The 12,341-nt window shown below is 32.8% G+C and overlaps 1 protein-coding gene across 1 annotated transcript; it reads left to right on the forward strand.

Moving 5' to 3' along the window:
• Positions 1–100: 100 nt before the first annotated feature.
• On the forward strand, positions 101–9,926 carry LOC127867348 (uncharacterized). Its single transcript, XM_052408443.1, has 5 exons — positions 101–213; positions 582–1,150; positions 1,820–1,990; positions 6,611–6,778; positions 9,522–9,926. The coding sequence occupies exons 3-5, from the start codon at positions 1,823–1,825 to the stop codon at positions 9,558–9,560; spliced, it is 375 nt and encodes a 124-aa protein (XP_052264403.1). The 5' UTR covers positions 101–213; positions 582–1,150; positions 1,820–1,822; the 3' UTR covers positions 9,561–9,926.
• The last annotated feature ends 2,415 nt before the right edge of the window (positions 9,927–12,341 follow it).

A 12,341-nucleotide genomic window follows, 5' to 3' on the forward strand; every position in this document is an offset into this window, starting at 1 on the left:
TTAATAATCGACACTTGAGTGTTTACAATATTTTGCTGATGCAACTGTAATTTACTCTAACATTTGATATTTAACTTTGTAATTACAGCATTGTAACCCACTGAGCTCGACAAGTGCTTTGGTTGGACGATCTGTTCAATCCTCGTGATGTAGCCTGCCACGAATGTTGCGCCACACCCCTATGCAACAAGGCTCTATGTAACCATCCGAGGCGTACGTGCTAAGAGCGACATCAGACTAACACTGCGCACATTCAACATTATAAAATTACGAAATAAGATAAAACATCTCGAAAATATTCATTTCGACAAAGACATTGCAAACTAACAATGTGCAACGTACAAAGTAGTCTAGGACCTGAACAGAGGTTTAAATACGGGTGACATAATACTACCCGTTATTGCAAAACGTACTTCATGTCATGCTAGAAACGATATAATATTAAAACTTCATTTATGTGTATTGAAATACTTGTAAACAAAATACTATTTACCACACATGCGAGCTAAAATAGATGTGTATATTGGCTTTTAATGAACGGATTGTTTCACACAGCACATGGGTATTGTCTTTATTTATAGCGGCAACCTGCACTGACGACCCATCTGTGGACTGTGCCAATATTCATTCCCTATTCAATGTCTGTGCTGAAATTCAGAAGGCTAAGTTGGTGTGTCCAAGGTTTTGAAACCTCTGTAACGTAGGTTTGTAAATAAATAAAATTAATTTAATTTACAACAAATTTGATCTATTGCGATTTTTTGAACACTCTGCAACATGTAAAATATAACATTTTAAAAAGAATGTTGTCGTAATGAAGATGTTTCAACGACATATTCAAACTACTAACTGATGGGTGTTTTTTGACATACACATTAATAAAATACACTGAATCAACCGCCAAATTATTATAAGTAACACGTTATAAGAAGACCGGAAAATATGCATTTTTCCATACAAAGAATATTTTTTATTGAAGTCGATGGCCATTGGAACTGGTGGTCATCGTGGAGTAGATGTGACGTCACGTGTGCAAATGGAACACAGACACATTATCGAACTTGCACGGATCCTTCGCCTCAAAATGGCGGTCTGGATTGTCTGGGAATAGGAACCGAAAGTCAAACGTGCATTCTAGAACCGTGCCCAAGTATTCGTAACAACTGATCCGTTTTTGTAACGAATAAAAGTGATACACAACTTTAACTACAACATATCGAAAGTCTGGATTAATACAAAATAATAAAAATTTTACTCTTAAATCGCTGTTAACTTAATTTACATTGTATAATATGAACTCGGAAGTTAGATTTTAAGGATAGATATAGAGCTACATTTATCTTGACATATGTAACATAGTGTTGTGCAGATAATAAAAGCTCATGCTTTAAAAAAACAAAACATTTATAATAAACTAGTACAATATATGAACGGTTTATGGGATTAAACGTACAACGACATGTTTCCAAATAACAAGGAAAACACGAAAAGAGCAAGCCGTTCGTTGTATTGTGGTCTGGTTAAGTGTTGGCATGACGCAGAGATGCTAAACATATGTTTGCCATACGAGACATGTCATACTGATTTATGTTGTACATTTTTTTTTACTTCAAAATGTGTATAATTGGTAAATATGCTGGAAATATTCCCTAGTAAAATATAAGGAGAAGAGAAACCTTATTAAACAATATGGTCCTTTATGTATGGCTGGGAACTCATTGCGAAACAATAAGGCACACAACTAATATAGTAGATACAAACTTTAAACATAATTTTATATATCCACATAAATCATATAACAGTCTTTTCATGCTTATAGTCCATGGCGGATGGAGCTTGTGGTCACCATGGGGATCGTGCTCGGTCACGTGCGATGTCGGCATGCAGAGGCGTGACAGGTCGTGCTCTAATCCATATCCTTCAAAAGGTGGTGACCATTGCTTTGGAGATTCCAGAGATGACCAGATTTGCTATGAGCCTGGATGCACAAGTATGCAGTGTCTGTGTTAAACTATAACTGTGGATGTACAGCGCTAATAATCACTTTTTTCTGACGAATATACCCTGGTCAAATATGCTTTCTGAATATCACAAATGTGCATGATTCAATAGTTATAACTTACAACATAATATCCTCAATTTCAGAAATGTTTCCTTTTCTAAATACAAGTTTTAAATAAATACCTTCACAAAAAAGTTGAAAAAAACCCACAGAAACATTAATCAATTGAAGCAAAGTGTCCATACAATCATTAAGTGGATACAACCGATGCATGCCTCTAAATATGTTGATATAAATGAAATGTAAAGGTAAAGGATAACATTGTTTAATAAAAATGTATACAATACATTATTACAATTTAAGTGTGATTAAATTACACAACGGATGAGTATCACACATACTCTGTTTGGTACCGCTTATTAAGAAAGTCATGTAAACATTATTGAACATATGTCAAAACACATTGCATGTTGACCTAAGTCTTAAGCCTGTTAATAGTCGGGGATCTTGCCCGATTTGGAAAGTTGGGGAATCCCCTTTTATCTTGCCCGATCGGGAAATATTGATTGAAAAATTGCCCGATCAGGCAAGAAAACAACCATTTTTCATATACCTTGGCAAAACGTTTCCGGGCATCACAAAACTCATCCAAGGAACAACTTAAATAACTGAATCCAATCTTAACATCTTATCTTAAATTTGACCGCAGCGATTTTTTTAAATTTCGCTATTCGTCAGATATTCAAGCCCAAAGTTGAGCAACCTTTAGCATCTATCAACATTTTTCGCACTTGCCTGTTTAGAACACAAACTTGCCAGAAGGAGCAAGTAGTCGAGGTTAAATTATTTAATCACTTGTCCACGACTTGTTTCCTTTATATAAAAGAAGAAAATAAGTGTGGTTTACTTTGCAACAAACCATCAGGTGATGTTCTGAACTAAGTTCCATAAATTCAAAGAAAACGTTCGTTAAAATGCATATGGTTAAAAGAGGTTAAATGTGTAATGTATTTCTCATTTATAAGCATAATATCTTTGCTGTGTTTAACAATTCCGCGTCCGTTTATTGTGGTGAAATTGACAAAATATTGACATAATGATACAATTATAAATATGAAGATATTCCGTTACACAGCTTTTTCTGTCATGATAAGACACAAGTAATATAAAAAACGGTCATACTAGCGCAGTTGGTTAGGGCAATTTAGATATTTTCAAGTATTTTATGTTCTCTTTACAAATAGCAGTAGTGCAAAAACATTTATTGTAAGGGCATTTGAAGTACACGTTTTTATCGCATATATATTGCTTAAGCAGAGCATATACAGAAAACATATTTACTTTTCATTTCATCAGCGCTTTCTGTATTACTGACCGAGATCAATATTATATTAGTTTGGACATTATTTTTTTTAAAGTTCATTTTGAGGAAATATTTAGGAAATGTGTAATCAAATGCATTTATTTTATGCATTCATAAGCGTATTTTGATGCTCATGTAAAATTGAGACCAGTGGCGTTGTTTCGTGCTTGATTGCAATGAAAACGAAGACATGTTTTGCATGTTTGCTCTGTACTGCTTTTGTTTAATAACACGTCAAAACTGCAGACGCAAATCACTTTGATACATTTCAAAACTACTCTAAAAATAAAAAGAACAGGTATTGATATTAAAAAATATAAGGAATAAAATGTGTATACATTGTAAATTGTTCGGCAATCATTTCGAATATTTGAATTGTTTGTTTTGAATAAACATTTTGGTAACTACATTTTACAAAAAGCAATACAAAAAAAGATGCATCTGTAACAGATTTTTTGTGTGCATATATTAACCTTTTTATACGCACAGCCACAGAATAGAAAAACATTAATCGAAATAGTATGAAAAGTAGAAATAGAACGAAATGGAGATATGGTTAAAATCGTTGCAACTCAAAGGTTCGAATTATAATTCTAGTAACAATCACTGGAAAGTCATTTTCTTTTAATTTATGATTTCAGAAGTAAATGTTTTTGTGCTCGATTTTTAGCTCACCTGATTGCTCAGGTGAGCGTTTGGGATCGGTCGTTGTCCGTCGTCCGTCCGTCCGCCCGTCCACATTTGGTTTGTAAACACTCTAGAGGCCACATTTCTTGTCTGATCTTCATGAAACTTGGTCAGAACATTTGCCCCAATGATACCTCGATGGAGTTCGAAACTGGGTCATGCTGGGTCAAAAACTAGGTCACTAGGCAAAAAAAAAGTAAACACTGTGGAAGTCACATTTAATGCCCAATCTTCATGTAACTTTGTCAAATAGAGAAACCTTGTAAACACTCTAGAAGTCACAATGTTTGCCCAATCATCATGAACCGTTGTCAAAACATTGGTTTTATTGATATCTCGGACGAGTTCTAAAATGGTCCAGATCGGTGAAAAAAAACCATGGCAACCAGGGGGCGGGGCAGTTTTATATATATAGTGAAAACATGTTTATATAGTAAACAAGAAATATCTTTTTAAAAAGATGTACGGCGTTGATTGTGGTTGGAGTTGGTGAAAGATAAAGAGTTCAATGAATGAGATAAAAGATAACGAATGTCTTTTTCTGTGCAGGTCTTAGCTGCAGCACACGCAGTACGGGATGTTACGCCGAGTTTTCGCGGCTTATTTTACATTATTACGTATTGCTGGTCATAAACCTATAGATACAAAAAAGAAAACCAAAAGAAGAATGGACGTGAACTTAAAACATATGAGTCAACCGGCCACACGCGAAGTACCCGTACATGTTTTTAATATTTATACGCGTGTTCTTCGAACAAACCTGTTTTAGTGTTTTGTCGGGCATTGCTTTTTGATTCGATTATCAACAGTATCATCGCTCTCATGCTTAATAAAAAATACATTAGTCAATATGGAGGAATAGTTCTTGTTAAATTTATCAAAAAAATATTTATCATGGTATTGTTGAAAACACATTAAGAATCCATTATTGACATACCATAATTATATCACTGAAAATTTTCATTTAACATATTTCTGGTCTAAAGAAAATTCCAGTTCACCCAGTTCACGCGATAGCGTTTATATTATATAACGATTATTTTACTGGCCGCGAACTGACCCTGATACCTTGCGGGTTGGAATGCAATGCATTAAAGTGAGGCCACGCTTCCATTGCTGCAACGACGGCTTGTTTAAAACTTTATACTTTTACTTGTTAAATGGTCAATTTTGAAACAATTTAAAATGGTTTGGCCAAAACGAATATCAGGATAGGGAAAATCGATTATTTTATGAACTTAAATATACTAGTACACAGACAGGAATATGAAAGTAATTACTAAATATGAGCACATAGCCTTAAAGTACAAACGCTCTGGCGCTGGCAATCCTCTGAAAATAAAAGGTGCACGCACAAACTGTATTGATGTCAAGAGTTGAGTGTAAAACTGTTCTATCTATCAAGCCTTTTCGTTAGAGATAAAATTGTTTCATGCTGAACACGCAGTAAAACAGTGTTACAAAGACGCGGTCATGTTTCCAATGTTCTGGTGGTATGCTCAAATCAGCCAATGGAATAAATGAAGTGTATTCATTTGTGTCTAGCCGCGGGAAATTTGATTTGAATTTTATTGGACACTTTCAAAGGTCAGGTAAGGTCAAAAGTGACGTTAAACAGCTACGCCAAAAAAGCTTGTGAACACTCTAGTTTAATCAAATCAATATACTACAGGTAATATGTTCAGTTATTTGTGTGTCTTTGAATAAAATGTATCCAGTATTTAAAAAATTCAAATATACTTTTAAGAATCAAGGTCAAGAGGTTTATAAAACTAGATCAACAGGTCAAGTCTTATACAATTGGTGTCTATGGACTCAGGTAGGCACTGGTTAGGGCCATTATAACCCTCTTGTTCTTTATACGATTCGCTAATATGTATGTTCTTTATATTGACCAAAGAATCTGCATGACAATTTTCATGACAATAACCGATTGGGAAAGTTATTCTCGAAATACTATTACAATGTTTTAAATGAACAACATGGTTCAATATAAAAAATTAAATAACAAAGTAGTTTAACACTTTATTTACCCCATTGCAATAATTACACGCATGCGGCTTTGGTTGCCAAATATAATTACTTGAATAGTTATTGTGTCAAAATGAGTATGATTTGTCTTATCGTTCAATCTCGGAAGAAAATCAGTCATGAATTGAAATTCATACAGACATTTGATCTCCAATGCATGTTATACCAACAGGAATTATAATAATACCAAAAAGTCAGTTTTAGAAATAATTCACAACACTAACCTGTACAACTGTTTCTCAACGTTGGGCTTGAATATCTAACGAACAACGACCTTTTTAAAAAATCGCTACGGTCAAATTAAAGATAATTGTTTTAAGATTGGATTCAGATATTTAAGTTGTTCCTTGGATGAGTTGTGTGATGCCCGGACACATTTTGCCAAGGTATATGAAAAATGGTTGTTTTCTTGCCTGATCGGGCAATTTTTCAATCAATATATTTCCCGATAAGGCAAGTCAAAAGGGGATTCTCCAACTTTCCCAATCGGGCAAGATCCCCGACTGATTAACACATATATTAAATAGATGGTTGGTGGTCGGCATGGGAAATCTGGAGCTCTTGTACAGCCACATGTGGTGGAGGTCTTAAAACGAGAGACCGGACGTGTACAAATCCAGCTCCGTCATATCTTGGGCGTTATTGTGATGGTCCACCGCAGAACATTGACTTATGAAACAACGTTCCATGTACAGGTAATCCAATATATGTTATTCGTGATCGTAGATAAATTAATGAATTTATTAAACGCGTGATCGATTAAATCAAATCCATTATGATACCGTATTTGTATTGACACATTCAGTTAATTGTGTCAGGGAAATTTAAGTTTATTTAACAAATTATATAGCAGTAAACATAATAACCATGTAAATAAATAACACTTTGAAATGTGTTAAAAAAAACATTATTATTGTTATTAGTTTATCCAGGCGGCTTGTTTTACTTCATATTGAAATGGTTTGCGGAGCTTGGCTATCATAATTCTGTCATAACCATAAGCTTTGTGAATAGACAAAAACAGTACGGAAACGACAACGAATTTAATATTCATATATTTGTGTTCTTTGCGTATAAGTAAATTTAAATCGCGACCATCAATACAAACATATTGAAGAATATATATATAGTGGCTACTTGTTTCATTTATTTTGATACCATTTTTATATTATCAAAAGTATATTAAGAGAACAATAATACTTGCATGAAAACACCGTCCACAACATTTATATTTTCATTAAGTGTTTCGTATATATTGTATCATAATGTATGGACATCTATTTTTTAAACACATTTTCATAATTTGAAATACAGTATTGAAAAAACAATCACGTCAAAACTTTTTGTTATCTTTTGTTAACTTAATCAGCGTTCTAGATTTAACAAACACATGCACAAAATTTACTCTCATAACTTAAAGTCCTACTCCAAAAGCGGTCCTTTTTATGTAAAGCAAAAAGTATGTCTGAATCTGCAAAAAATAAAAAAAATAAAAAAACACATCTAATTTACGCTAAAAGAGCTCAATTTCCAGCAGCATAAAATACATATCTTTAACAATATGAATATCGTTTGGTTGAACATGACATTTAAAATCGACAGGAACACAAAATTTGATAGTTAAATTTTAATAAGACTTTGATAACCTTGTATTCCATGTTTATATTTTATCCGTAATACATCAATTGCGTTACTTTGTTTATTGCAAATATGCAATTGGTTTATCCAGTTATTACGAGGTGCTATAGTAAATATCACGGTATTTCACTTATATATATTTACATAAATTATGTATATCATAATAACCAATAAAAAAACATTAACGAATGTGTTAAGATAGTTTTAAACTCTCTTATACTCTTCTGGTAATGTGTCGTTCAGGCTGTGAATATAAGATTGTTAATGTATACACAATAGGTTTTCTATTATAACCTTTCTTATTGCAACATTATTCCAACACTACTTTGTGTCTGCAACACAGTTTTGTAAGCATTCTCGCGTTTATCGATAGCTTATTCTGGCTTCCATCCGACGATTTACAAGAAACACAGCCTCGTCAAACACCGACCCAGAAATGTTGCGAGATCGATTTAATGCTGTGAAAAAAAGGGCCCGTATAATAGTTAATTCATTATTTAAAATGATCTATCGTTTACATGAATTCCGCCAAAAACACACACAAATGAGTGTTCGTTTTATCTCACAGAAGCTTGCCAAAATACAGATTTAAGGATATTAATTACGACCAAGTCATTAGCACAACGTTGATACCTTTACGTTTACTTGTATTTGAAACTGTACCAAAAACTTTGCATCTATGTGTCGTTTAAACAATAACAAAATAAATTTGAACTTTCCAAACACTGAACAATTTACATAACGTTTTCGTTTATTTCCAAAATGAGTCAATATTGTGTCTATTGTTTGGAGATTTCTCTCATATCAATCAATTAAATATACGGATTTACTAAATAATATTTGTTAAGGTCCCATTTACCCATCTAAAAAATTATACTTAGCACATGGACTCCGTGCATGCTGAGTTTTATTTCAAACTAATATTTTGCAAGTATACACTAGTTTAAAGCCAAGTGTTACAGTTATGCAATGGCTCGCCTTGAAAAACGTTAAAAAATATAAGTATTTCATGCTAAATTTAGACATTTACTTACAAAGTATATCACATGAAACAATTTTCCCCATTCTATTTAATGTAATTATTTAAAACAAAATACATATAGGTATGGGAATGTTCAAAGGAGTAATTTTAGCTATTGACAATTCTAAGGCACTAACTTTCAAACTAATTATTATTTAATGTTCCTGTTTTCTGTCATGAATGTTAAACATTATCTTAATGTGCAAAATAATACTACACATACATATTACAAATGTAGTAAACATTATAAAATATTGCTTTATTTCTAATATTAAGACTGTTTAACACAATGCGAAATGTGCTGTAAACTTCTTTCCATTGGATGATATTGTAAAAGTGTATGTGTGCAATAAAATTAAGTCATTACTTAATATTGATATTTTAGGTATGTTGCCACTTTTTAAAAGTCACAACGGCCATTGTGTTTTTATTCTCTGATATGTGCTAATAAATAAAAGAATCGTGTAATTTGAATCAACTTGTCATTTTTAAAACGCAAATAAGAAATCAAGTAACAATACACGAATTTAAGTTATCTACATTCAACATTTATCTGGCAATTCTAGTAATAATTATAATGCATTTTACAAAAACAAATATGATAAGATAGTGGCTCGCCAAATACTTTTAACTGATTTGAAAACCCCATATTCATAGTCGTCTGTGAGCTGGATGTACATTTCATTTTATATTAATAATAGAAACAGTTATCCTTAACAATATTAATATAGCCATCATTTTCATTAATTTATATTTGTTTATGTGTTACTGTGTTTCAGGCACCGATATACAATTTACTGTGGGAACACCATCCATGACAAATTGCCTCGAAGATAGTTCTTTTTTTTCAATAAAAGATAGGGTGTAACATTGTATTTGATACATTCATATCGCGTGCGAATTCTCAGTTTCATCTTCAAACAGCAACATTCACGGCTTCAAAGACTGGAACATACTGGTTTGAATGGAATTTAGTAACAGGAACCCACATTGCTATGTATATTAAAACGATAATCAAATCGCCCAAATATTACTTGACTCTAACCACACTCACGTGACATATGTTCAACAGGTGCAGTTGATGATGAATGATTACGTCCGCTTAAAAGAGTGTGATACTACGACCATGTTTAGCCTATCCCCAAACTTACATTACAGTTCAACATTTACAGGAATCCTCATACGTTAACAAGTAAATTATCAAATAAATGGTAGTGTTTTATATTCATGGTATATTAGAACATTATATACACATATATTCTTACATATGTAATTGGAATATAGTATTTATAAAATGCATTCGATTGCCTGTTTCCAATGAGTCGAATGTAACATTTATACCAGCATTGAAATTTAAAATAAAGCAATTGAAATACGAAGTTGTATTGCAGTCTTTGCAGACGATTCGTACTTTCCGATTGACTGCAATAACTATTTACACAAATGCATTTTTACTTGTTATGCATGTTTTCTTTCTTCTTAATGACATTCTATTGATATTGTGGCAACAGTGGCTATTCCGTTGATTTAACTATTACACATGCGCTTACGGAGTTTGTGTATAACACCATTAATTAAAGAGTAACTATTATATTTAAAAAAATCTTAACGCATCTCACAGGCAAGAAAATCACAACAAAATATTATCTATGTGCTATGAATAAGGTGGTAATTGCTTGTTGATACGAAGTGCTCTAACATGCTAACGAACAATCACAATAAATCGTATTGTTTTTATTGAAAACTACGTTCCAGCGATTAAACTCTATTTGAATATATTGCATACATTCGTTAAACAGCTAATGTCTGGGAACTTAGACTAAGCTGATAAAGCCGATGTTTAACATTTCCTACCATATGTTGTAGATGTAGCAGTTTTAAACAAATTTGCTCACAAGTTTAGCAAATTCTTCAGATTTCTGAATTCGTACCCTACTTCGTACGGTTGACCACTTGTGGGTTAGAAATGGGAACCTCAACGTGCCAGAATAAAGACAAGTTTGCATCGCTATTCTGCATCAAGTACAAACGTAAATAAGGCATGTCCTCAAGCAAAATTAATTGGCAATATTCATGGCTCAATCCTATCAATGCCGCTATATGAGAAATTTTTTTGTCAGACATGAGTACTTACATGTTAAACTCATCAGAAATTAGTTTAGAAACATCGTTTTATCGCAAGCCTTTCTCACTGTCATGTTTACTAATATTAATTAGACGTATTGTCACCTAGTATAAGCGAGAAAGAAAGCTGTTAGGACTTCAACGTAACAGGTCGTTCTACGGGGTAAAGTCTTACAAGAAATAAGTACCTTGTCTGCAAAAAAACACCCAATACGCATTTTAACGACGTCTTAATGCGATCGTGACTCACTGTCACGTGCATGTATAATTATCTAGACGGCATGTCTCTCAGTAAGGATGATATCCAATATTTAGCTATCCAACGTGACTTAGAAAGGGGAGTACGTAAACTGTCGTTTTAAATCGGTACTTAAATATCGTCGGAATTAAAGATTACCACTTTGTTGTATATACTCAATCCTACTCCCTGTTACGGGCACGAATATACATCAGACGGCATGTAAACTACTATGGGTGAAAGACTGTAATTAGGTCTTTTTTTGACATAAGTCGTGACAATGAAAAAAACTCCACTTTTCCGACAACTAGTACATAAAAGCCCAGAAATAAGAATAAACAGCTTTTTATCGCTACCCTAACTCCATGTCACGTGCACGAGTATTATTCTTTATCAAAGAAATTTTATATTGATCTCATATTTCTATTTGCAAGTGAATCCCGAGAAAATCGCAACATTATGGATAAATAATTTTTTAGTAACTTTGTAGAAAAAAACTAAACAATAAGGTAATCAATAAAAAGTTGATTTCTTAATGTATTGAGTCGAAGTGCCTTCGAGTGATGAATGTTAAATGTCGAATACTACACCGCCTTTTTGGATGGTTATTTTGATATACACGTCTTTATAAATCATATTACCCCGATGTGTTTAGTTTTAACCAAAAGGAGATATTAAACACTAAAGCATATTATTAAAAACCGATTCAAATAAACTAAAAGACGCTTCTAACGCAACACTTAGATTTGGCATAATGTATTGATTATTTATATAAACAGATTGCGTTTAAATTAAGAATACACATGTATTGACAAATTAATCACATTCCAATATGTCCCAGAAAGTATTCCTTAGTTCTACACAATTCGATGAATTGTCATTAAAATAGAAATACTTACTTAAAAAAAGACAAACGATGACACAATATAAAAATTAACCAGTTAATCTTATTCAAATATGCACTAAGAAGGTAAACATTTCATGTTTCTCTGCATGATTTATGTCAACTCATTTTTTGTTGAAAGATTCACACACGTTACCTTTCTTTGACCTACTATATCAGGTGAATGCAAATGTAATGTTCGCCGTTTTCAATTACGGGTCCATTCAAGTTTCCATAGGCTCAATGATTTTAATGCCAATATGTACGATATGTTCTCCAACAACAATATTTCAAGTGGAATTCTTTAGCCGCTTCGATGAAAGTGCCTTTGCGTGTTGGCCATTACTTTCGTAC

The sequence above is a fragment of the Dreissena polymorpha genome, chromosome 2, assembly GCF_020536995.1.
Source record: "Dreissena polymorpha isolate Duluth1 chromosome 2, UMN_Dpol_1.0, whole genome shotgun sequence".
In the NCBI taxonomy this organism is placed as follows: domain Eukaryota; kingdom Metazoa; phylum Mollusca; class Bivalvia; order Myida; family Dreissenidae; genus Dreissena; species Dreissena polymorpha.

Bases quoted from the DNA above. Each gene is read 5' to 3' on its own strand.
- LOC127867348 (XM_052408443.1), top strand. From the start codon at position 1,823: ATGGCGGATGGAGCTTGTGGTCACCATGGGGATCGTGCTCGGTCACGT. The intron at 1,991-6,610 runs GTATGCAGTGTC...TATATTAAATAG, and splicing joins CTATGAGCCTGGATGCACAA to ATGGTTGGTGGTCGGCATGG. The intron at 6,779-9,521 runs GTAATCCAATAT...ACTGTGTTTCAG, and splicing joins AAACAACGTTCCATGTACAG to GCACCGATATACAATTTACT.